The 24,800-nt window shown below is 40.6% G+C and overlaps 3 protein-coding genes across 7 annotated transcripts in view; 2 read left to right on the top strand and 1 right to left on the bottom strand.

The window, feature by feature from the left end:
- The window catches only part of JAM2 (junctional adhesion molecule 2), a 44,108-nt gene extending 37,742 nt beyond the window's left edge, over positions 1-6,366 (top strand). The window contains exons 6-9 of one of the 2 annotated variants that reach the window (XM_052795160.1): positions 813-915; positions 2,589-2,696; positions 3,509-3,524; positions 4,450-6,366. In XM_052795160.1, the coding sequence (XP_052651120.1) occupies positions 813-915; positions 2,589-2,696; positions 3,509-3,524; positions 4,450-4,537 (315 nt within the window). In that variant the 3' untranslated portion in view covers positions 4,538-6,366. The remainder of the gene's footprint in view (positions 1-812; positions 916-2,588; positions 2,697-3,508; positions 3,525-4,449) is intronic. The other variant, XM_052795159.1, reaches the window with a different exon arrangement.
- Positions 6,367-6,823: 457 nt separating this feature from the next.
- On the bottom strand, positions 6,824-12,511 carry ATP5PF (ATP synthase peripheral stalk subunit F6). Of its 4 annotated transcripts, none has more exons than XM_052795164.1 (4): positions 12,335-12,511; positions 10,524-10,712; positions 9,134-9,258; positions 6,824-6,947 (listed from the first exon to the last, which is right to left on the bottom strand). In XM_052795164.1, exons 2-4 carry the CDS (start codon positions 10,691-10,693, stop codon positions 6,919-6,921), a joined length of 324 nt encoding a protein of 107 aa, XP_052651124.1. In that variant the 5' UTR covers positions 10,694-10,712; positions 12,335-12,511; the 3' UTR covers positions 6,824-6,918. The 4 variants fall into 4 exon arrangements, with proteins under 4 accessions (XP_052651124.1, XP_052651125.1, XP_052651123.1 ...); XM_052795165.1 differs by lacking the exon at positions 12,335-12,511 and adding an exon at positions 11,468-11,490; XM_052795163.1 differs by lacking the exon at positions 12,335-12,511 and adding an exon at positions 11,226-11,266.
- Positions 12,512-12,584: 73 nt separating this feature from the next.
- The window catches only part of GABPA (GA binding protein transcription factor subunit alpha), a 27,019-nt gene continuing 14,803 nt past the window's right edge, over positions 12,585-24,800 (top strand). The window contains 5 exon segments of the mRNA XM_052795086.1: positions 12,585-13,007; positions 15,535-15,635; positions 17,259-17,403; positions 18,295-18,379; positions 24,694-24,797. Coding sequence (XP_052651046.1) covers positions 15,559-15,635; positions 17,259-17,403; positions 18,295-18,379; positions 24,694-24,797 — 411 coding nt within the window. The 5' untranslated portion in view covers positions 12,585-13,007; positions 15,535-15,558.

The raw sequence follows: 24,800 nt of genomic DNA, 5'->3' as shown, positions 1-24,800 counted from the left end.
AAAGAGTTGTTCTAGGAACACCCTACTCTTGTGCATGACCAAATGTGAAAACTGAAATGTGACTAAGCATTCAGAGGTGCTGTGGATCTTTCAGCACTGTGGAAATTAGGTGGACTACTCAAAATTACTAATCACTTCTGAAAAACTTAAAGTATGGGATATATTAAAGGGAAAAAAGTTAACAAGTCTAATGATAAAAAAAAATACAGAGAAACACTGAAATTGGCATGAGGTCAGTCTCTGTCCATCTCTTGCTTCCTCATTTTAATTTTTACAGTAATAGCATTTGATAAATAGTGCAGTTTAGCATTTCTCCATTGGAAGAAGAGAGAAAGTGCCATTTCTGTGGGCAGGGAGGGAAACCCACAAACTTTCTGTGGGAACTATTTTTAGTAGTACATGGGGGTGTTTTTCATTGTTTTTGTTGTTGATTTTTTGGTAAAATGAACAAAATGTTCTGATTTCAGGGATTCTGAAATTAGAACATGTCTAAGAAAATGCATTTTATTGGAAATTACTGATCCACTGAGAAAGAATCTCCTTGTAGATACACTCCTTCTAGTATAAAATGTCCTTCTAATAGACCCTCTTAGACCAGAAGTTGAAGTTAAGGACCAGGGAATGTGACTAGGGAGCTGAATTATGAGGTTGAACTGGACCAGAATTTCTAACTTGCTTTCAGGGTTTTTTTTTTTGTTGTTTAAAAAACCAACCAACCAAAAAACCCCTATTGAAATGTCAGAATGTTTATCATACAGGAAATTCTGATTTTTTTTGTATTCTGATAATGGTTTTGGACTCTTTCTTAACAGCTGTTTAACACAGTTACAAAGAATGACACTGGAGAGTATTTCTGTGAAGCCTCCAATGGGATTGGATTATCTCAGAAATGCTCAGTGAAGCGAATGCAAGTTGGTATGTGTCAAAGAAAATAGGTGCGGAAAACAGTCTTGCAATAGAAGCTAAGACCAGATTGAATTATATCTTTTTGTTTGATTATGGCATTTTGGGGGAGGAATAATAATAATAATGAGTTCCTTATATGTAGTTGCTGTGGCTACTTAAAGCATTCCTTTCTTACACCACAAACATGTCTCTCTGCATTTCACAAAAAAGCAGCTAGTTTAGTACTTTAAAATTATTGCAGTAGCCAGCCTTTAGGTTGCTAAACACTGAACTTCACAGAACAGCATTATCCATATGAGAGCCTTAATATTTCAGAATGCTTTTATGGAAGGTGTACAGGATAATGCGCCAGTCCACTGGGTTGTTTTTTTTATGAAAAGCCTCCCTTTTGAGATGCATTCATGTGAGATCTTAATGTAACGGATCAGAAATTTAACTGAATGACTCATTTATACCTGCCAGAGTAACACTGAAGTCAGTGTTTCTCAAAAAAAAAAAAAAAAATCCTGCTGCCTTTTTCTTTTCTACTTGCACAGCACAGGTGAAGTGTAACATTGGTTAGCTAATAAAGAATTTAGCAAAGGCTGGAGGGGCAGTCTGTAATAACAACCCAAAATGTATGAATGTTTGCAAAATACAAAACTAGCTCTGGCAGATGTGATAGGAAAGCAGATGGTAACAAATCCTAACAAATACTGCACAGAAGTTTATGTCCAAGTATTCCATAAAGCAATTCTGGTGCTTTCTTAGAACTTAGCTGAAAATCACTGTATCACGGCTTTTAATGCATTCCTGGTTGATTATGAGCAAGTGTTCCACAAGCTACCAAGACAGAATACCTCTGTTGTGGAAATACTCACCAAAGTCCTAAACTGCTGTCAATGAATGCACAAAACCTGATAGGTTTGGGGGTAAAATTCCCAACCATCTATTAATGTATGCTTAAAGTCAGGAACCAAATAAGTAATTGGACATATAACAAAAACTGTGAAAATGTTTCCGCTTGTTGATGTTTTTGTTTTTCCTAAAATGGATGATTGTCTGCAGCTCTTGGTGATTATATCAGGAAATGGGCATGGGTCATCACCTTCAAAGTAAAAATGGCTAGATGTTTTGGTAGCCCAGTGTAGAGTTTAACTTTAGACATCTGGGCTAAAACATTTATTGGCCTTTATTGTGTTGAATTTTAAAAGCCTTGCTGTTAAAAAATAAAAAAGCATTGAATTTTAAGTAACTCGCCTAAAGAGTTCTTCAGGACTGGGACCTGACATTGCCATCAGCTATTTCAGTTTTTAGGCAAAATAACTACATGAAAACACTTGTTTTAAGACTTCTAAAGATTTCAAGATATTTTCCCTTAGAAACATAGGACTTGAATAATACTTATTGGGGATAGGTATGAGGAGGGGGATAGGTATGTATCCCTTGATCCCTCTTATTCTTTCCTTACTTTTGACCCAAACTAAGCAGTTGAAATGTGTCGAGCACTCCTGTTCATGTGGCTGTGATACAGCAGTGGTTTTGGACTGCTTATGTACATCTAAGTGTTACTAATTAACTTAAGCAGCTTGGGCCAAAGACCCCCTATAGATACAAAAGGTGCTTGTAGTAATTAGGGAAAAAATCCAGCCAATGGAACTTTTTACAACTTACGACATTGGACTTATGTTTTGTAATTACAGATGACCTTAATGTAAGCGGTATCATTGCTGCTGTAGTATTTGTGGCTCTGGTAATGTCATTGTGTGGCCTTGGAGTATTTTATGCCCAAAAAAAGGGCTACTTTACAAGTAAGTAAAATAACATCACTCCTTCCTTGTGTCAAAAAAATGTCTGTACTTCTGCCGACTGTAACATGTTCTCCTTTTCATGAAGGCTCTAACTCCATGGTACTAAAGCTCAAGAGCATTACAACAAATTTTTTTGTGCAGACATTTTTATTCTGCCAACTTCTACTACACAAGATAGTTCAAGAATGACATGGAGATGTTTGTGCAGTTGCATGAGGCTACCGAACAGCAGCCTAGAGAAAGCAGCGAGCCGAACCCTGGCTCCTGGAGCCTCTCTGCTCTCGTTTTGAGAGCGAATGGCAAAGAAAGGCAACATAAAAACAAGCCGTGCAAGTTCACTTGTAGTCTAAAAGGTCTGCGCGCTTGAGTTCTGATGAAGGGGAAACTAAATTAACTGGCTCCCTCTTCTGGGTCGTGGCGAAAGTGCACGTGGATAAAGTTTGCTTTTAAGGATTGCTGCAAAAAGCTCGACACCAAGCAATCCTGTCCATAGCGATTACATTAGTGCCTTGTAGAGTTCAGCACAGCAAGAAGGTATGCTTGTCGGGGTCTGAGAAGGTCTGCTGCCTGAAAGTAACAGGCTAACGGAGCTGCTGTTAGAGTTCATGTTCACTTGGAAGTTCATTTACCCTTGAAAGCAACCTAATCTTTTTTCTGTTTAAATTCACTACACCAGAAAGAGACATTTAGTTCGGAAACTCCTTCTAGAAACTGAAGAGCTGAATAAGCTACGAATAACTATTTCAAAGAACTTTAAATCAGCTAAGGAAACTGTTCTTGTGCTAATTCTTTTTTTTTTTTCCCTTTTTCAGAGCAAAGCTCTTCCCAGTAAGTATCTTGATGCAAGTAGTACACAAATCACTGCAAACTTCATTTACATTTCTGATTTAGTAACTGTGATGATTGTTTAAGGCCTTTCCCACACGATTCTTGTAGTGGCTTTTTTGAACACTGAAATAAACCTGATCCTACACACCAGCTGGTTCCCTTATTAGAACCATCATGCTGTTCAGAAAATGAATTAGGCATTATTACTGTGATAAATGTGCAGAGATGTATCTTTTTATATAGTTATGGTTTACACCCCTAACTCAGCTACAGGCATGCATTTGTCTCCTCTTCAAACTAGACAAAAGATGATCAGAACCAAATTGACCTGTCCTCATATCCATGTCTACAGATTATTTCAGGAAATGTTTTATAAAAATATGACTGGTGGAAACTTTCTGAGAGTGTCTGGTCTACCCCTTTGATACGGATTTATTTCATGCACTTAAATTTCTTAATAGCAAGTCAGAATTCCTCAAGCTAATTTAGTGCTCCCCCACAAGGCTAAAATTGTATGCTTCATTGGAGGCTGGCCTCCAATTTTTTTTTTTCTTTTAGAAGTTTATCTTACCACTTACAGGTAATAGCAGGTAAAAAAAAAGAGTAATGTCCTAAAGAGAAATACAAATATTACTTTGAAATACTGTGTGATTTATACTGGCCATGACCTAGACAAAAAGCATAACTGGAAGACGTGAAAAGACAAGCTAGGGAAGGTAATCTGACAGTGGTTCATGAGATAATGACAGCTACCTAAACGCATTCAATGGATTTGTTATTGTAACTTTTTTCTAAGAGGCAAAAAAACCCCTAAGGATTGCTCGAAATCTTGAAAATGCATTCATAAATAAGGTTCTCAAAGGGTTAAAACTAACACCAGAAAAGTCACTATTTAACCTATGTCGCCTTCCTGTTCTGTTAACAGAAAGACCAACTATCAATCTACGAGTGAAAAGGCAAGTATTTTGCATTCAGCAGTGTTTAAGAAGTTTTATGACTTCAAAATTCCTTAGATCTGTGATGTTTTTGCACACACACAGCCCCCCACACCTGCCAAACCATACATGCCACCAATACCTGGAGATACCTTATCTCTGTTTGCATTTATAGCTTCCTATTACTCAGTCTCAAGTGCCATGCAACTACAGCACCTTGCTCCGTATTTTGTATTTTCTTTACCACACTAACCAGATTTTTACCTGGTTGCCTTTAACCTAGTTCTTTCTACACTTCTCTGTTGTATTAGCTTCTTTCATTCTTTTTCTTTGCCATTTTCATGATTATTTTTCCTCTTATCAGATAAACTAAAGAGGCAACACCCTTACACTATTTGGCAATATCATCTCTATACTGTCTACTTAATGATGCCATTTTTTGTAAAGACTTCCACTCTGCCTTGCTTGTACGTAGCAGTTAAACAAGGAAACAAATTCAGACACAGTCCAAGGCAGCAGTGAGAGAAAGATTGGGCCTTAATTCCTCTGAGATTAATGTGGGTCAAAAGGCTTGACTAAGTATGGAAGCTAAACTAGTACTTTTTTCCCCCTTCCTCAGTGAGAGGGCTCAAGGGCTTTAACTGCACATACATTGCTCCAGCTTTTCAGATAGGAGCTCCAACTAAAGCTTCAACTAGCAGCAACTTAATTTGTCTACAGTTTAAGGCTACATTAGTAACCTTAAAAGTTCACTGAATGCCACCCATTTCTTTAATCAAAACAGAACATACTAAATAATAGCATAAGGTTATTCCTTCACCTCGTACGTATGTAAGAAACTTACTGAGGCCAACTACCTGGTTGCTCTGAGTGGGAAGGAACAAACTTTGAAAAGCTGTGTTATCTGTTTGTCGATATTAATGCACTTATGAATCAGATGCTCAACAGAGCTGTTTGATACTAGTATTTTTTAATATGTTATTACTCCTATTCTGGGTAGCATGCATTCTGCAGACTTCCCTGTCCAGAAAAGAGTAAACATTAATTAACAGTGCTTCAGGCATGCTTGTTTTCAATCTCCATGCCTTAGTTTCTTCTGAAATGTACACTACTTGTTAATCTGGTTAAAAATCTTTGAACCGTTACTTATATAACCCTGTTTGCTTCATTTAGGATTTCAAGCACACCAAGTCCTTTGTTATTTAGAAGATTTCAGCCTCTGTGAGGGACATCAAATGACTACTTGTTATACAAAAGTATCAAAGGGATCTTTTGACCTCTGCTCTGTAAATATTGTTTCCATATACTACATGCTGAAAATAGAAACTGCAAATGTTTACATCTAGTTAACCTAACTGTCTGCAATTGCTTTTTAAAAAACAAAACCCCCAAAAACTTAACTTAAAGGTAGAACTAAATTGAATATACAAGTCAACTTGTGTGAAGACTTCTTATTTTGTTCATGTATACGTGCAGCAATACAGGATTCACTCTTGCAGCTTGGAACAATCATCTATTCAAATAACTTTCATAGATGACCTTGCTACCACTACTTCTACTACTTGTGTCTCCACCATTGTCAAGGACTCAAACTCTCCTGCAATTCTGACTTAGTACCTTGGCATTATATTAGATTTGCTAAAGCCATCTATAAGGGCATAAGTAGTCGTGCAGACTTAAACTCACCATCCTGACAGAGTAAAGCTTCCTGTAACTGGGGCTCATGCAGTGTTTTGTCTAATATAAAATGCCTACAGCGTCTCTTCCACAAGTCTCTCCCTCTGACTTTCTGTAGACTGCCTATGTAATTTCATTCTGAAGAAAATTCATGCCAGTACAACTCAAGCTGTAGTATTTGGACCCTAACTGTTGAAGTGTCACAAATAAATAGTTCCTCAGAACCTGAAGTGTTTGTGTCAGTAGTTCAGTTACTGAAATTTAAATCTCACAACCTCATTAACAGGTTTCAGTTGTTTCTGTAAGAGTAACACTTCATCACTTGCATGTTCACTGATGCAGTGTAAAATTAGTATATTTGTGCCTATGCTTTTGGCTGTGCAGATCCAGCACTACTATAGTGCTTTGCTACAGATTGAGAGTTCATGGTTTTGTTTGGGGTTTTTTTGTTTTTTTTTTTTTCTTTTTTACAGAAGCTTTTTGCATGTGACAAACTCAGAAAAACAAGTAGTTCCTTCTTGGTGTATCATTATCAGTGTTACAACTTCTCAGCACTAAAATGTAGCTTGGCAAAGGAGTTTAGTAGTTAACATTGAGATACACTACTCGGATGCCTCAGTCAAAGAGTTGACGATCATAGCTAACTATGCTTACCATACAGTTAAGAACTTATTGATGCTTCTGAAATCAAACTGAAACACTGCATTTATTAAGTTACAACTGATGCCATGTTCAGCACCTCCACTGATGTACACTGCTGTCTGGTGTACAACCTGCAGAGATCACTTTGGAGTCTCCTCAAAGTTGGGCTCTAAAGGAGGAAGGGGAGAAAGTCATATTAGTATCTTTTTATTCCAGCCTTGAACACCACAATTCATCTGTTATTCAAAGAAAACAAAACATTAAGTTGGAAAGCTAAAGCAAGCTCTTGTACATTGCAGTCTACACCACGTTGTTTGTATTGGGGTATGATTGGATGTGGGGAACACCAAAGAATAAACTACGCTGGAGACAAGTCTTTTCCACCTTAAACATTATGCATAACATCTCTGAGAGAGTAACATTCTGCCAAAACAGCTTTCAGCAACACCTGGGGTAGGGAGAAGCCAGCAGAGAAAGTGAAGAAGTCAACCAGAACATTACTGGACACGACACTGTATTTCCAACAGAACTCTGATATAAGAACAAGTAACCAAGCTCTTCTTTCCTCTTGATTAGTGTCTTGTAGCTTTTTAACAGAATGGACTGCACAGTTTCAACTCCACTTAACAGATGTTCTCCACATACAAACACTGAGGAAGGAGTTCTTGATGTCAAAGGTACAAACTCAGAAGGATTAGGGCTTTTGACAGGTGGGCTGTTAATGCCTGTTTTCCTTGCTACAAAGAGTCTGAGAGCTAAGGTTCAGCTTATAGTAACCTTCACTAGGTCAAAAATTTAAGTTTCTACCCATCTAGCCACTTAGTTTTGAAAACCTGTTGAAATTAATTTAAGGATAGGCAACAGTGGTAAAAGAACATGGTCTCCCCCCACCTTTTTTCTGTTCCTATGGTCACACATATTTTGTTTCATTATGAAAAAAATCCTAAACTTTAACATGTATTGTTTGACAAATTACACAGAAATAAAACTGAATATGAAGAAACCACATCCCTAAACTGGGGGGGGGAACCACCACAGATGCTACTTTACAGATGCTCTGTTTTATTTGCACAAGTAACAATCTGATACCAAATTCTTCCTTAATCCAGCCATAATACCACCAAGACCCAGAACATTTTTAGGTGTGCTCCTAGTCTAAATTAGAATTTCCAGTTAGTCTGATCAGAATTAGAAGTCACTGACTAGGGTGGCTTGTTGACCTTGGCTGGCTGCCAGATGCACACCAAGCCTCATGCTCTCTTTCACTCTTTCCCTTCCTCCCTCCACAGGAGGGTTGAGAATAGACACAGTGTTTTTCACCCTTTTTAAAATACGTTGTCACAGAGGCACCACCAGCATCCCTGACTGGCTCAGCTGTGTCCTGCAGTGGGTCCACTTTGGAGCCGGATGGAACTGGCTCTGTCCAATGTGTGAGCAGCCCCTGGCCTCTCCTGATAGAGGCCACTCCTGCAGCCCCCCCGCAGCTACCAAAACCTTGCCACGTAAACCAAATAAATACACTGGCATGGTTGCAAGAAACCCAGCCACCAGCTGCTTACAGATTAGGAGAAAGACACCAGCTGCTTACACCCACAAATCAGACTTTAGCTAAAACTGCTTGTAAGCAATGAAGACTGAGCTGTACTTACACAAGTAAGCAAAAGAAACAAAGAACTATAGAAATGAGCCTGTCTGTAAAAAAATTAAGTTGCCTTTATGTCTTAAGGCAGACAGAGTCTGTGCAGTTTCTCTGCATTCTTGATAAACCATTCATCACAAGCATTCTTCTTGTCATAATCAATCTGGGTAATATGAAAACATGCTAACACAAACAGAAGTCATATCCAAATAACTGAAGAAAAAGGTTTAATATAATTTAGTCACGAAGTAATCATCAGTAACGAAGTTAAGTTCTATGTTCATTTTCTGAAATCACTGGCTTTCCAGGTGAGCTTACAAAAATATACAAATTGCAGTTTGGATGACATAAGACAACTGGTTTTCAAATTAGAGTCTGCTGACCTCTTTGGGGGGATGAGAAAAAAATATAACGATAGGGCCTGGGCTATTTCTTTAGGGTCTGTGAAGAGTAATTAGGATAGCCTGATCTGACTGCTGGTTTTGTTAAGCGTCGGTGTGAGTGAGTCCACATCTCTTCTGGAAAAGGCAAATAATAAAAAAAAAAAAAAAAAAAAAGTCAGAATCAGATGTGAACTGTGCAAAAGTAAGGAGATTCACTGAGGGCATCTTACATGAGATTAATGGTCTAAATAAAAACTAAATGGGAATTAAGAAAACTGGTCAGTGAACATGTCTTTACTTGCAATTATGAATTCAGTAAGATTGTTAACTCACCCTCAAATTTAAATTCTGGAAACTTCGTTAGATCTCCTTCACCATAAGCTCGTTGAAGTCTAGCAAGGGATTCATTCATGTCTTTCTGAAATTCAGGGCCTACATCAACAGGCCCTCCAGCTTGCCTAAAAAAACATTAAAAGTTCTGATTAACAGTTGAGTTCTGAAATTTCATGTGGAAGTTCTACATTTTCATGGCCATTTATGAATTAAAAACCTCTCTGACAATCAACTAAATCAAACAATTTAAAATATTTCTAAAAGTTGAGATATGACACACCTTAGGGCCTACTTACCTTACACATAAAGGAGGTTCTCAGGGTAAAGTACAGGCTTTCTATTACCAATGATGAAAATCCAAGCTACAGAGGTAGCCTTTTGAGACAAAACTACACTGAGCATCCAGGCTTTCAGGGCTCTTAGTTTCACTTGTTCCAGGTGTGATTTCCTAACAAAATGTGATTTGTACCTCTGCTATTTTTGAATTCATGATCTTGGTTAGTAAAGCTTAACTGTTCTTGCAAAGAGAATGTGTTTTGAATACTAAACAAGCAAAAAAAACCCTCAAGAGACAGGGCACCTTGCATTCATACAGATTTGGACAGGAATTTCTTGGGATACAAATATAAAATAATTAAAATAATAACTCTTTAGATTACCAATGCTTAGTTATACCAACACAGACGTCACTTATGATCGGTAAAGCCACCAAAAATATGCCTTCCTACACAGGCTAATTTGTAGGTGTGGAAACACACATGTCCCTGCAGTAGAACTAAGAAGTGGCTTATTTCCTTCCCAAGAATAATTCCCAAGAATAAATTACACAGAACTATGATAGTCTTAGTTTCCTCTTAAGTAGTTCATTCAAACATTACAAGAATCCAAGATTACATTTGAATGAACTGCTTGTTAACTTAAGATGTTTAATGAATCAGCCTCACAGTTCCATTAATTCTCAATTGCTTTTGGAGGCTATTTCCATTCAGCTTCTGGAAACAAGACTGAAGACTAGCCATTTTCCCCAGACAAAAAAAAGGTTGGTTGTTTTTTTTTTGTCTATTTACAGAGGACAAAGATGGATAAATATTAACATACTGGTGTGTTCATGTAGTGTGCAAAAAACCTTAACTGAGTGCCTTAACTCCCCCAAAAGAATGACATCAGCTTTACTACTTTTTTTTTTTTTTAAGGGGGAAAAAAATGGACATTTTCTGTCAGGTATGCAAGAACAAGCCTTCTCACTTGTGACACTATCAGTAAGTGTTCCAGGAAAGTATACGATAAGTATTTAGAGTCCAACCTACAGAGCTAGCATGTTTTAGCATTGGTCAAAGTCAACATTTTTTCCCCCTTTTGCCATCAGCCTTAAAATATTTGTTTTACTTACTTGGTCTTTGTGTTGTATTCTCTGATCTTGTCCAAGAAGAGCTTCTGAACTGGATCGAGCTCTTTTGTCTTATTAAAGACAATAGCAGAAAGCCCTATGTTTCTGCGCAAGTGAGTGGAAACAGCAGAGCGAAAAATGGAAGAAAGCTGCAGAATCTGATGCAGAATCATCGTGACACTAATGTTTTAGCTAAAAAAAAAAAAGCCAAACCAGAAACACAGAACTAGTTAGATCTTTCCGCAACGTAAATGCGTAAAGAAGCAAAAAGATTTAGTTCGGAGATGAGCTTTAAACGAGCATGCAATCCGGGATGGAAACTCAAGCAGCCGCCGAACCCGAAGAGCCCCGCACCACCGAGTCCGCTGCTACCCTTCAATTCCGCACTGCGACCGACTTTGCTCCCACCGCCACCGGGACGGACAGGGCATTTCGGGTTTTGTCTTGTTTAAAGAAAAAGTAACAATTCTAACCCAGCCGAAGCCAGCAACAACATCGGCCGCCAGCCCCACCGCTCCCCCGCTCTCTGTCTCCACCTCACCCGCCCCGGGAGCCCTCGCAGGCAGCGGGGCCGGGAGCCGCCGTTAGCCCCAGGGGCCGGATGCCCCAAGCGCAAATGGACGGAGAAAGAGCCGCCACTCCCCGGGGCCGCAGGAGGAAGGGCACAGGGGCGCCGCGGGGCCGCCCCGGCCCAGCTCCGGTCACCTTGGCGGAGAGCCGCCGCCGCTGCCCCAGGTCCGCCCCGCCCCACCTCCCCCCCGCGCAATGCACGCCGGGAAGCCGCCCTATCCGCGCGGCCCGGTGCCGCCACAGCGCCGAGCCCCGCGGCCGCGCACACGGGGTCCCCGGGGCGGCCCCGGCGCGCGCCCCACGCACCGCAGGGCCCCACTCAGCTGCCAGGCGCGGGGGGAGAGAGAGAGGGAGCACGGAAAAAGCCCGCCACCAACCGTCACCGCCGGAAGTAGGCGATACGCTTCCGGGTGGGGGGAAACGGTCGGGCGTGACAGGCGGCGCCGGCCCCGCCCCCGGATTGGCGGCGCGCGGGGGCCGCCGGGAGCTGTAGTTCCCGCACCCGCGCGGGGGGTGGCGGTATCGGCGCGCCCTCCCCGCCGGGCCCGCGCTGGGCCGCGCTGCCCAATCCCGAGCGCGCGACGGCCTCCTCAAGGCGGCGGCGGCGGGACCCGGACCCGGACCGGCTGGAGCTGCGAGGGCCGCGGCCGGCGGGAGGTGTCGTGCGGCCGCTCCGCTCGGGGCCGGCGCGGCGGACGGCGGTGGGTGAGCGCGGCGCGGCCCGGCTCGGCCCGGCCCGGCCCCTGTTTTGTTTCCGTTTCTCCCCGGCGCCGCGAGTCTCATTTCCGTTTCGGGTTCAAACAACGATGAGGCGCCGCGGGGAGGAGGAGGGGGGAAGCGGGCGGGGTGGCGGGGGGAGAACCGGGGCCTGCGGGGAGGAGCGGCCTCGCCCGGCCGTGGGTCTGCGCCGGCCTGGCTGCGGCGCCGCCCGCGGGAGGGCCCGTGGCGGCGGACCCCCCGCCGGAAGAGCGGGCTGGGGCGCGCCGTGCTGAGGGGCCTCGGCGCCTCCGGGTCGGGAAGCCGGCCGCCCCGGGAGCGGGAAATGGAGCCCGCGGCCGCGGCGGGGCGCGAGGAGGGGCCCCTCGGGCAGCGCGGCGGACCCGGCGCGGCGGGGGCGGGAGGGGGGCGAAGTCCTCCCGCCGCGGGTCCTGTGGTCGCGGCGTGGGGCGAGTCAGGCAGACCGGACCCAGGTCCGCGAGTCCTCTCCGGGGCGTAAAAACTTACGTCCGCCTGTAAAAACTTACTTTGGCTGAAAACGTAGGAGGGTACTTGGCATCTTGCGTAGTTTGCTTCCTGGTGTTTGGCCGGGTGCGTGGTGCACAGCCACTTCTCCCAGTTCGGATTTATTTTCTGACTGTTGATACGGAAGGGAAACACTTGAAAGCCAGCATGACTCCACCCCGTTTAGTGGTCCCCTCTCTGTCTTAAATGCGACCTGGCTGGTGACTTGTAAAAGCTGATCTGTAAAGGATAGGTTGTCTGCTTTGTTACCTAGTTTGTGTTAGTTTGAATAATAACAGGGGTGGATAGTACCAAATGCTCCACGAACACCAGAGCTTCTCGGGAGCACAGGTAATTCCAGTGATTGGGCTTCAGTACCAGCTGGTAATGCATACGGGCTCCAGGAGTTACTGCTGCTTTAGTTACCTGGCAGGATAACAAACGCTAATTCTACTAGTAGCATTTGTGCCCATATCATGATGGGCTTGTTACTTGTGTTCTAGGGGAAAGAAAAGATAGATCTTAATAGAACAATGGGACTTCTCCCCTGACTGCAAAAGCCAAACTGTAAAAGATACTGGAGTAGCACTGGGCTGTCATGGCAGGGGACAAAAAGTCTCTGTTGACAGGTGCCTTCTCGTACAGTAGCAGAGGTCTGTGTTGGGCATTATGGTCAGATTCCTTCTTGGATAACAGGTAAGTCTTAACAGCTTTTTAGGCTGAAGGAAAAATAAAAACAAACAGAAATCAGTAGGCAGTACCTTCCACAAACAAAGCACAGTTTTATGTTTCTCCAAACAAATGCTGCCGTTGTAGTATTGCTACCACACTGACGCTCCTAGCAAGCCAGGCTGTTTGAGTTCTGTTGTTTCCCTGTAGCCTTCAGGGAAGGCTCAGGAAGCTTAGTCCCATCTGAACCTATGTACGCTTTCAATCTCTGCATCATTCTGTAGCAACAAATTTTGCTAGACTTCGTGTGAAATGTTTGTGTCATCAGGAGTCTCTCTATTCTAGCATAAGAAAGACTGAATAATTTTCCCCATTAGGTTTCTCTCAACTGTTAATGACTTTACATGTTTTCATAATGTTATTCTTCCTCTTTCCACCTGTCATCTCCCTTTCTTGCATCTGTGATCAATGGAACAATCTTTCTTCCTCATTCTGTACCTGCTGTCTGTGCCTGTGCTCCCCTCTCCTACCTTCCCAGGGTCACCAGAAATGTAGTAGAGCCTGCGAGATGCAACTGCAAACCGCCCTTGAAGAGTTAGTGAACAGTTACTGGTCCAGCTGTCAATTTGGAGTCTAATCCATAAGGACTTCAAAATGTCTTACCTAAGTCTATACAGTTACTGTGCTGTTAAAATATTTACTCACTGTGCATCAGTTAGCATTTACAAATATTGAATATTTTCTGCCAGAAATATTCAAGATGGTGAGTTCTTTCTGCAGGTGTGCACAGTTTTCTCAATAAATAACTTGGGAATACGTAAAGGAAAAGAAATCCTAGCCTAACCCCTTTTGTGACCTTACTGGTAAACTCCCTTCCTCACAAAGAGAAATGGTAATTTACTCTTGTTGGTTTGGGTTTTTAATCTGATTGCTAATACAGGAAGAATTTCCCCCCTTTTTATGGTACCAGTTAGCTTCTTTGGGAGTTTTCAGTAAGGGAGTCAAACCTTAAATTTCGAAAAATCTTTTAACAGTCAACCAGATCACCTGTAACCATGCAGGTGTCGGTTCTTTCAGATATTTAATTAAGCTTGTCTGCATTCTTCAGAAGTGGTGTTTCATTCTTCCCCATTTTATCATGAAGATGATATACAAGATTAAGTGATAGGGAAATTGGAGTCCCAGGACTCTGTTCTGTGGACCCTACCCTGGCTGTTAGGGGATTTTCATGGAGCCAGATCTATGAGCAGAACAGATTCTGGTTTTGCTTCTAGTGGTGAGATATTAATGAGGTGCTGTTTATCTTCTGTCTAGCCCTGGTAGCTTCTTAGAGATTGATATCACATGCAGCACTTGATTTCTTCAAAACTAATTTTACATAATAGTTTTTGAAGGAGATAATAAGATGAATAGTTTGAATTTCTTTAAACGTTTTCTGTAAGAACTGTACAACTTAGTTGGTTTCTATTCTTTTTGAGAAGTTTTAAAGTTTAATAAGTTCCCTTATTAACTTGTCTCTAATAAATTCTCTTACTAACAGTTGGGTTTTGGATAGAGTAGTCCCTGGGAAAGAATGACTCCAGGATCGAAACCTTGCTACTCTCTTCTATTGTGGATATTTAAATAGTAGCATGTTTCGCTTTTTCTACTGTGATTTTTTTTTCCTCTGTGCACCTACTGCCTACTCCTTTTCCTATGAGTTGTTGGTGGTGTTTATTGTAAACTGTTAATATAATTTGGCCCAGTTCTTTATTGTATTTCATACTTACGATGTATGGCATGGTTAGTGAAACAATATTATACAAACTATGTCTTTACAGACCAAATCCCGTAATTTTTTGTTTCCCCCTTACATTCCAACAGACTCCAGTATTGTACAGGGCATGAAAATTTGCAGTGTCAATGAGAATATCATCACAGAATAGCTTTCCTTTTAATTGCTAACATACTGCATTAGTTTGGGACTTCACAAGATACATTCATTATGCACATATCATCAAGTGATCGCCCATGAGAGGGATGGGTGGAAAAAGGGGACAGTCAATAAACACTTTATTGCTGAGTTTATTTGCCTATGAGGAAATCATGGATCTTCTGTCTGGCTTCCTGTTGCAGCATTTTATGTAAAATGCTACTTAAATTTATAAGCAGCATCTTTCAGCTTTGCTAGAAAGGTAGTATGTAGCTGAATCCAGATGGCAAAATACACATAACTTTCAAAGAATTTTCAGAAGTTCTTTGCAACCAGCTGCTAAAAGCTGTAGCTGGCCCATAACAAAAACATTCAGTAAATTCAGATGCCTCTAGGAAAGTCAGGCTTTGTGCTAATGGCCATTTATAGTCCTGGATTTGCCCCTAGAATGTTTGTTTGAGGAACAGCAATTGTCATCTATTTTGTGAAATCTGTATTAGCTTTTGGCTTTATTTTTTAAGTGAATTCTTGTCTTTAAAAAGCTATCCTGGTATTTGGTTTAAAAAATGTTTGATAGGACACAACCCATCATCTAGTTTTGTTGGTCTGTGACTTACAAAAAAAATTCTTTTCTGTTCATAGCTCTGTTCTTAAGACATTTTAGCCATGACTAAGAGAGAGGCAGAGGAGCTGATAGAAATAGAAATTGATGGAACTGAGAAACAGGAATGTACTGAAGAAAGGTATGTACTGTCTTTGCTTTTTGGGGTCCTTAGGCTGCTATTCATTTATTTATTTGTTTTCTTTAATTGGTTCCAGATTTGTGGCTGCACATACTAAGTTTGGTTATTCAGATTTATTATTGGGTATTGCATAATGCTTCAGAGATGGCCATGGTTATGACATAAGTACAAATGTTTTCTAACTAGGCAAAAGAAGTAAGTTTAAACTGGCAGAAGTAACTGGCTTGGTATGATCTCCATAATCCTGCTGTTGATTGTTCCCACAATTTTTCAAATTTCTTGCTGGATATGAAGTTCTTAGTTTTGCTTGTGCTCTCTTCAGTTTTTCTGTTTCTTATTTAATTAAATAGTTGTTTTCTTCAAGTGGAACTGTAGCCACTATAGGACACCAGTATAGTGCTATCATGTTCTTCAGTCTTAATTGCTGAAATCCCAAACCATTTTGTTTATCTCTTGCTAGTTCTTAGTAGTTCCCTTCCCCTACTTTCATGTCTGTAGGAATATGTCTACATGTACATGCTGCAAACCTTTCAGCTTCAGTGTATCCTTCTGTAATTGAGAGGAACCTTTCAGTTTCTCCAGTCCATTGCTTTATTGTTATACAGGGTCATCTGCTTTTTAACAGAGCAGAAATGATGTTCTTTATCTACTGACTATATTGTTGTTAGGGCCATTGAAACCGTAGATACCGAAGTCTGATACCCTTTGATTTAATTACCTCAACCTGTTTTTTTTCCTTCCTAATGCTTCCCTCCTAATTTTTACAACTTTTTTTGAAAGCACAGAGAGGCAGTTAATGTGTTGGATAGAAATAGCTGAGGCTGGTAGGTGACCTGCTCTTTAAGAGCCTGTTTTGGAGAACTGATTCAAAACCACTTACTAGTTTCTTCTCTAAGCTCGTTGTGTATTTTTACTACTTAAAAACTGACTGTGTCTGTATACTTTCTGATTTCCTTCTGTGTAATTGAAGAGAGACCAACTGTCTGAGGTCGTTAAGATACGAGTCCCACGACATTGATGTTTCTGAATGCCTTTGCCAATACTGTCATCATTTTAGTGCAGGACAACCATGACATGTGACTAATGTTTCCTTCAAGCCTCCATGTTGCTGTAGTTCCTTCTAGTTTTCTCTTGTGTGTATTAAGCTTATCCCTGTGCTGACTGGTGAAAAGACAGGGACAATTACTCTATATGAGAGTGGACGTTTTCTCCTTTTTTTCCCTATCTGTTAAGTTTCTGTGTTTTGTTTTTAACTTGAATATCTTTTTAAGTATAGTCCAGGCAAGGCAAATAGAATTAGTTTACTCTACATGCAAGCTAATAATGTATAATGTACTAATCATGACTTAATCTCTTGAAAATGGTGATCTAAAAATGATCTTGGTATTTAACCTAGCTTTTTAACGGCAACAGGGTAGAAGAAGAGTTACATGACTGTAAAATCAATGGGACCGAATGTAGTAATTCACTCTCTACTCAAGCTAAGAGTTTTTCTGCATGGTATTAAGATTTCAGAGTCAGTATTACCTTTTATGTAGTTTACTTCTAACTTTTTTTAAGCTTTTCTATACCAACTGTATTAACATGTAGGTAATGATTTGTTGTATTAATTTGGTATTTAAGCATCGTTGAGCAAACCTACACCACAGCAGAATTTGTGAGTCAAGCTATTGACATCAATGAACCAATTGGAAATCTTAAGAAGCTGCTGGAACCCAGACTGCAGTGTTCCCTGGACGCACATGAAATTTGTCTCCAAGATATCCAGGTAAATTGAAAGGCTATGAAAGATATAACCGCTTAATGGAGAAACATTTACATACTTTGTCCATTTCTTCCATTGTTTGTGGAATTCACACTTCATTTGGTGTATTCATTACAATTAAGAGTTTAATTTTATGTCAGGTTCATTATCATCAGACCATTTAATAAGTACACACTAACTCAGTGTGAATAAAATCAAAATACTTTTGGGGTTCCTGGAGTGAGGGTAAGAAATGAAAAAATTACCACCTTGCAAGTGAAAGAAGAACAAGAGCAATGACAATACTATCTTCTCTTGAGGTAGCCCACATAATTTGTTGCTGCCTGAACTTCTGTGAGTCTAATCTTGTTTTGAATTTGAATAAAGCGAGAAAGTTTTTATATTATTCAGGTACATAGATAGCAAAACATTACTCAAGAAATCCCCACACACACACTATTTTTACAGGCATCACCATGTTCGTGTTAGACAGTATAACTGTTTCGTGTTGTGTTTAGCTGCATGTTTTATTTGTAGTTATAATCAGACATCTGTGGCTTCTCCAGAAATAACAGGGAGAATACTGCTTTAAAGACAAGAATTGTTATGAAGGTGTTAAAAACTAAGAAAAGGAACTGTAGATACTTTTTACAAAGTGAAAGTATTACATTTCTTTTTTTAGGTTAAAAAATGTCCCTGTAAGTGAAACTACCTTAAACAGAACAGAGTGGCAAGTTTCAAATTCTGATCGAATTCTTTCTGTCATGTACTGTGTCTACATAGTACTAAAAATATTTGCACACTTCTTCAGAAAATTTGCTGCAGACACTAAGTGTTTCTAAAGTTTAAAGGAGAATACGTTTGTTATAACTGGGAGAATAATACATATTTTTAATTTTTTTTGCTTTTATCAAGCTGGACCCGGATCGAAGCCTTTTTGATCAAGGAGTAAAAACAGATGGAACAGTGCAACTCAGTGTGCAAGTAATATCTAGGCAAGGTAAGCAGTTGTATTTGTCTGTTGTACAGAGAAATTAATATTGTAGGTGTGCTTGTGAGCAAACCCAATCCCCTACTATTTCTAGATGTAAAATTGAGAAAATCACTGAATGGTCATGTAGCTTCAGAATGTCTCTTTCATTGTGTACTGTGGTCATAAGTAATAGTAATTAAAATAAATGTCATGGACTGATGCTATTTGAAATGTTTTTTACAGTAACTTTGTATCAATTTCTAAGTAAAAAAAAAAAACCAAAACAACAAAAAACCCCCCAAAACCAAACAAAACCCAAACAAACCTGGGTCAAATAGTGACAGTTACAGTATGAGGCTTTCATTAAGGGTGAGTAGTTACTCATACCAGGCCAAGTATCTAAGCAGGCAAAAGATTTTTGTCTAGGTAGGTGACAATTTCGTCTTTGAGGTGATTGAGCTTGTGTGCTTCATGAACGATTCAATTATGAAAGTATATGTAGCTAACTGAAAATTGGTATGAAAGGCTGGGATCACTATCTACTGTTTTCTTTGGATGAGAATTCAGTGTAAACCATTGTGACAGAGGAGCATTAACCAGGTGGGTAGGGATTTGCTGATGCATAGTTTTTATTTGTATTATCAGGTATGACAGGATTTCCCCTTGTTGAATCCTCAGGAATTAGTAGCTTCATTCTTTAGCATTTTGTCCTATTCTTCTCCTTTGCCCCCTCCATATGTCTTGAGTGGAAGGACTGCCATCACTCACTGAAGACAACGTTTATGTTGGGCACTGGGAACAGCTACAGATGTTTGTTGCCATATTTTCAAACAGTGACAAGTTCCTACTGAACTAGGGTATCTTTGATACCTGTTTTGAGTTATGTCAGCAAGCAGATTAGCAAAATTTGGGGAGCATGTTTTGTTTTCTTGTGGCTTAAGTGTAGATTAGACAGAAAAGAGCCTTTCTGTTTTCTATTAACAGTATTAAGTAAGACTGATGATTTGCATTTGATGCTGAGTGTCAGGTGACTAGTGCTAGGTTGACTCCTCAGTTCACTGTATGTAATGGGGATTGAACTACCTTTCTGTTTTTAAAAATAGAGTAGAAATATCCTTCAGGGAAGTGGAATAACTGCTCTTAATTCATGCCCAGTAACTTGCAGTATGCAGTGCTTAGACTTCCATTTTCAAAAGGATGCACATGGTAAATATCTTCACTATTATCTTCCATTTTCTTCCTGTGTTTTTTGTTTTCTTCTTTAAGGTAAAACTGAGGTGCATGACCATATAGCACAAGGACACAAGGAGCTGCTTTTTCTTTTCTTTCCTCTCTTCCCCCCTTTCCTTCCCCTCCCCCCCCTTTCCTCCCCCCCCCTTTCCTCCCCCCCCTTTCCTCCCCCCCCTTTCCTCCCCCCCCTTTCCTCCCCCCCCTTCCCTCCCCCCCCTTCCCTCCCCCCCTTCCCTCCCCCCCTCCCCCCCCTCCCCCCCTCCCCCCCTCCCCCCCTCCCCCCCTCCCCCCCTCCCCCCCCCTCCCCCCCCTCCCCCCCTTCCCCCCCTTCCCCCCCCTTCCCCCCTTCCCCCCCTTCCCCCCCTTCCCCCCCTTCCCCCCCTTCCCCCCCTTCCCCCCCTTCCCCCCCCTTCCCCCCCTCTTCCCCCCCCTTCCCCCCCCTCTTCCCCCCCCTTCCCCCCCTCTTCCCCCCCCTTCCCCCCCCTCTTCCCCCCCTCTCCCCCCCCCTCTCTCCCCCCCCTCTTCCCCCCCTTCCTTTTTTTTCCCCTTCTCTTCCCCTCCACCCCCAAGAAACACCTGAGTTTTAAGTACTTTTGTGTAACTTAGCAACAATCCTCAGTGTTGTTTATCGTGCCATGATACTTGACACTTGAGCAACTCATAAGAAATCTGTCTGTTGAAGGCAAGTAAAGTATGGCAGGACAGAATATCAGAAAACAAGCAGCATGGATATAAATAATAAAAGGAAGATATTTGGATCACTAACAGGGAAATGCACTTTCTCTGACTGCAGTGTCCCTTTAAGCCAGCGGGGAAAAAACAGCTTTTTGTGCCATCCACATATTTTTGTTCTATGGATGAGGTACTGAAAGATTCTCGATTTACTAATTTTTATTTTCCCTCAACTTGTATAGTATATAGAATTCAGCTAGCAGTAATCAGTGATGCTAATCGTTGTAATGGATTGGACTTTCTTATTTCTTAAGAGAAAAGCTGTTATGTCAGTTCTAGTGCTCTATCAAATTTTGATTAGCCATCTGTAAATTCAAAGGAATAAACACCAGCTGAAACATAGTCCATTGTAGTTCTTTTATAGCATTTCATAAAAGATATCTTAATATACGTTACAGAAGATAAAATATTAGTCCTGTTTATTCTTTTTACTAGAAAGACCATTCTGTCACTCCACCTTTCCTTAACTCCGTTCTTCTGGTTTGAAGAATGCCATTGTGGGAACAACAATTTTGAGTATAGCACTGTTCTGTACTGCTCTTGAATAAGCATCTTGCAAGTCTGTGGAGACCTAACTGTGTTGCATCATATGTCAAAGAATTTGAAAAAAGCTTTAATTTTGAAGACCTCCATAGCAAATATTTTGGTGCGGGTTTTTTTTTTTTTCAGTCCAGACACAAGTTATCTGATCAAGTTCTCCTGCTGCCTGTTTGACTGTAGATAATATCAGATTAACATTTTGCCATCCTTAAGATGTTAAGGTTGATAGGTGTTTTTTTTCTTGAGATATGGTAAAGTGGATTGTGACACTATCTTTAGTGGCTTACTTTTTTTTTGTTTGTGTTTTTTTGGTTTTTTTTAATGAAAAGAAATGGAGGGAAGATAAACTTTTCAGGTTGTAAATTCCAGTGCCGGGTGTATGGCGCAGGTTGAAATCTTTCTTGGGAAAACTTTAGAAGTGGAAGATCTGGCTGGTAGTCTGTCACCTGAAGGAATCTTTTCTTGCTTTTTCTACTTCCTTGATCAACAGAGTAGAGGCAAGCTTGAATGGAAGTTGTCGTGGTTTAACCCCAGCCAGCAACTAAACACCACGCAGCTGCTCACTCACTCCCCCCCCGCCCCAGTGGGATGGGGGAGAAAATCGGGAAAAGAAGTAAAACTTGTGGGTTGAGATAAGAACGGTTTAATAGAACAGAAAAGAAGAAACTAGTAATGATAACACTAACAAAATGACAACAGTAATAATAAAAGGATTGGAATGTACAAATGATGCGCAGTGCAATTGCTCACCACCTGCCTATCAACACCCAGTTAGTCCCCGAGCGGCGATCCCCCGCCCCCACTCCCCCCAGTTCCTATACTAGATGGGACGTCACATGGTATGGAATACACCGTTGGCCAGTTTGGGTCAGCTGCCCTGGCTGTGTCCTGTGCCAACTTCTTGTGCCCCTCCAGCTTTCTCCCCTCCAGCTTTCTCACTGGCTGGGTGTGAGAAGCTGAAAAATCCTTGACTTCAGACTAAACACTACTTAGCAACAACTGAAAACATCAGTGTTATCAACATTCTTTGCATACTGAAAACTCAAAACACAGCACTGTACCAGCTGCTAGGAAGACAATTAACTCTATCCCAGCTGAAACCAGGCCACACTTTTTTCAGATGAACTGTGGGAGACAGACATACTGAATTGAAAGGGCTAGAATGAGAGCAGTGATCTCTGACAGTCATTGGTTTGAGCAATAGGAGGAGAGAGACCTGTATTATGGAGGTGGACAATGTATTTTTGCTTTCTATTTCTTGTTGTTTGCAAAGAATACGAACAGGTAGTCTGGTTAACCTGCCCTTCAAGTCGTTCATCTACCACATACACAAACTTAAACAAGTCAAGGCTGTGTTTTGAATGAGCATCTGTAGCTGCTGTTTCTGTTGAACACAGTTCTGTCTGTTATGCACACCCGAAGCACGCCTGCAAAATTAACATTTTCCCAAACAGATGCTGTTCCACCTACTTTTTAAACGTTTGACTGACATAAGAGGTTAGTGTCTAGCTGCTTTGAGAATTTCTGTGCATGTGTATGTAGTTGTACTATAGATACTTACGCAGATTTTGGGACTCAGTGGTGGTTTGGATTTAGGTAGCTGAAGTCCAAGCGTTTTAAGTGTGTAACACCTCATTTGACTGTGGTTTCTAAACTGTTTTTTGGCAATAACTAGGCTTTTATTATTGTCAGTATGTAAAGGAACAATTCATAAGTGTAATGAAACATACTGATTTAGATTAAAGGTGCAGTTTGAGTAATGTCCTGTCTCTGGCTGTAGTTAATACTAGACATTTTAAGGAAAAAAAAGCAGGTTGTCTTAGGTCAGTCTGAACCCTAGTATATTCTCTAGTTTCAGACAAATAGCAGTGAAAGGGCTTGTACTGGCAACATCTGGGCATCTCTTGATAGCTAATGTCCTTGAATTTTGTACTTTTTGTACCAGTTTATACTTCTGGGGTGTGTGACATAGTCACATTGTGTTCCACAACTTAAGTGCTGTCCAAGGAAGACTGGACATCTGTTTTCTTATGCATTAGGTAAAGGGAGACATGTGAGAAGAGATGCAAACAAACCCAGTGAATTAATGTTGATCTAATGTTGCAGTAGGTTAGGTGGCCGACAGTTACTTCACAACATTTCTACTTATAAGCTGATTCCTCTACAGAGACTCATCACTTTGATCTCCAGGTTTGCATTATGGATAAAGCAGTAGATTCACACTTCTGTTGACATGTAGTTATTTGACAGACAGTGAATTATTTTGTTGAGCAATAGTGAACTGTTCCTCTCTAGAAGCTTTTTTCTTTACTTTCTTTTTTGAAGATCAAAACCAGAATTTTAACCCTTAGTGTTTTCCCTTACCCCATTCCTATTGGACTTTAAAATAAGCCTGTGCTGTGCATGTTAATCTTAGATGGCCTATATAAAACACTCTCCTAAGGAAGGTACTTGTTTGCTTTTTCTTTGTGTTTGCTTCTTCATCTGCTCAACCACTTACTGGTTGCCTACATCTGTTTTCACTTCCTTAATTTCATATTGCTGCATGTTGTACTTATGGTCTTTGTAGTGTTCCCTTTCCAATATTTTTCTCAAGCTGAATTCCTTTTAAAGTCTGGAGGAATACTTGTCTGAAAGACTTGGTTTGTTCTTACTTGTACTACAGGTAAGTACTCCATTTGTTTTCCCTTATAAACTGTGAATGGATTGTGGTTTTAGCTTTTAAGACCGTCACCTACAGAACCCTACCATCTTACACTGAGCTTTAATATAGATTAGACGGGAGGGACCCAAAGTAATACCTTATGGAACAAGATACTGAAGTTACTCTGGCCATGTAATGTTCTGTGAATCCTACTTTCAACTGCCTAACCCTAGTCAAGGTTTTCCAAGTCATAATAAAATGGAATCTTACAGATTATTTTTTTCTAAATGTGCAAATATATTTGATAAAAATCTCTTAAAGAAGTGTGGTTGCTAGTTGTTATTATAATGGAAATTATGTCACAAAAAATTGAAAGAATTTTCTTCTGTTTAGCATATTATAATGACAAAAAAAATCTTCTATACAATGTCAGAAATTTGGTGATGCACCAGTTGGACAAAATAGCTTCTCCGAAGACAACAGAGAAGGTGGTGATACAAAGCATTAGTAGCATTAATGAATGTGTTCTTTATTGCTGCAGAATAGATACAGTGGTCTAATATCTTAAATGACAGACATAAAACCAAATCATGAATAGCTGGTGAAGCTTAAAACATGAACAATTTTCTAGTTTTCTTTTAACTTGCTGTTGAACACACTGCCTCTTGCAGGGTACTGAAAGAAAATGCGAACTCCTGTATGTAGACCCCAGAGATATCAGGGAAATATTGTAGTATGTAGACCCCAGAGATATCAGGGAAATATTGTAAAGGCTGAAAGAAATGCCTCTTTGTTGGGGGAGAGAGGTGGATGCTTGTTCTGTGTTTTGGGGGAGCGTTGCTTTTTTTTTCTTTGGTTCGGTGTATTTCTTACCAAAATACGTGTTCTTTATGCCCACATGATGAACATTCTGTTCAAGATATGTGAAATGGATCACCTAAATAGAACAGGAAGCTGTAATACTGGGGGAGGAAAGAGGGACAGCTTTGTATTCACCTTACTAAAATATATACTGTATAATAGAATATGTCATTCTAATTTAGGACACTTGCAGAAATTTGATGATGTGTTTGTGTCATGCTTCTTTCTTAAGTATACTAACACCTATTTATCAGAAAGCTTTAAAACAACCTTTTTTTTTTTTCATATTTGCATTGCTATCTTTAAGTTTTGTGTTTGTTCTTTCTATACCTAGGGATAGAGCCCAAGTTAAACATCCTTGAAATTGTGAAGCCTGTGGAGACTGTGGAGGTAGTGATTGATCCAGATGCTCATCATGCAGAGGCTGAAGCTCACCTTGTT

This window comes from Harpia harpyja, chromosome 8 (assembly GCF_026419915.1).
Source record: "Harpia harpyja isolate bHarHar1 chromosome 8, bHarHar1 primary haplotype, whole genome shotgun sequence".
NCBI classification, from domain to species: Eukaryota; Metazoa; Chordata; class Aves; order Accipitriformes; family Accipitridae; genus Harpia; species Harpia harpyja.
Note: the sequence above shows the minus strand (reverse complement) of the source record. Positions and strands in the feature narration are given on the sequence as shown.

What these genes read in the sequence shown, in the direction of transcription:
- ATP5PF (XM_052795164.1), bottom strand. Translation starts at nt 10,693, where the DNA reads ATGATTCTGCATCAGATTCTGCAGCTTTCTTCCATTTTTCGCTCTGCT. An exon ending in GAATACAACACAAAGACCAA is followed by an intron (nt 9,259 to 10,523) that starts GTAAGTAAAACA and finishes ATGTTTTTTTAG; the next exon opens with GCAAGCTGGAGGGCCTGTTG. An exon ending in TCCAGAATTTAAATTTGAGG is followed by an intron (nt 6,948 to 9,133) that starts GTGAGTTAACAA and finishes TTCCTCCTTTAG; the next exon opens with AGCCCAACTTTGAGGAGACT.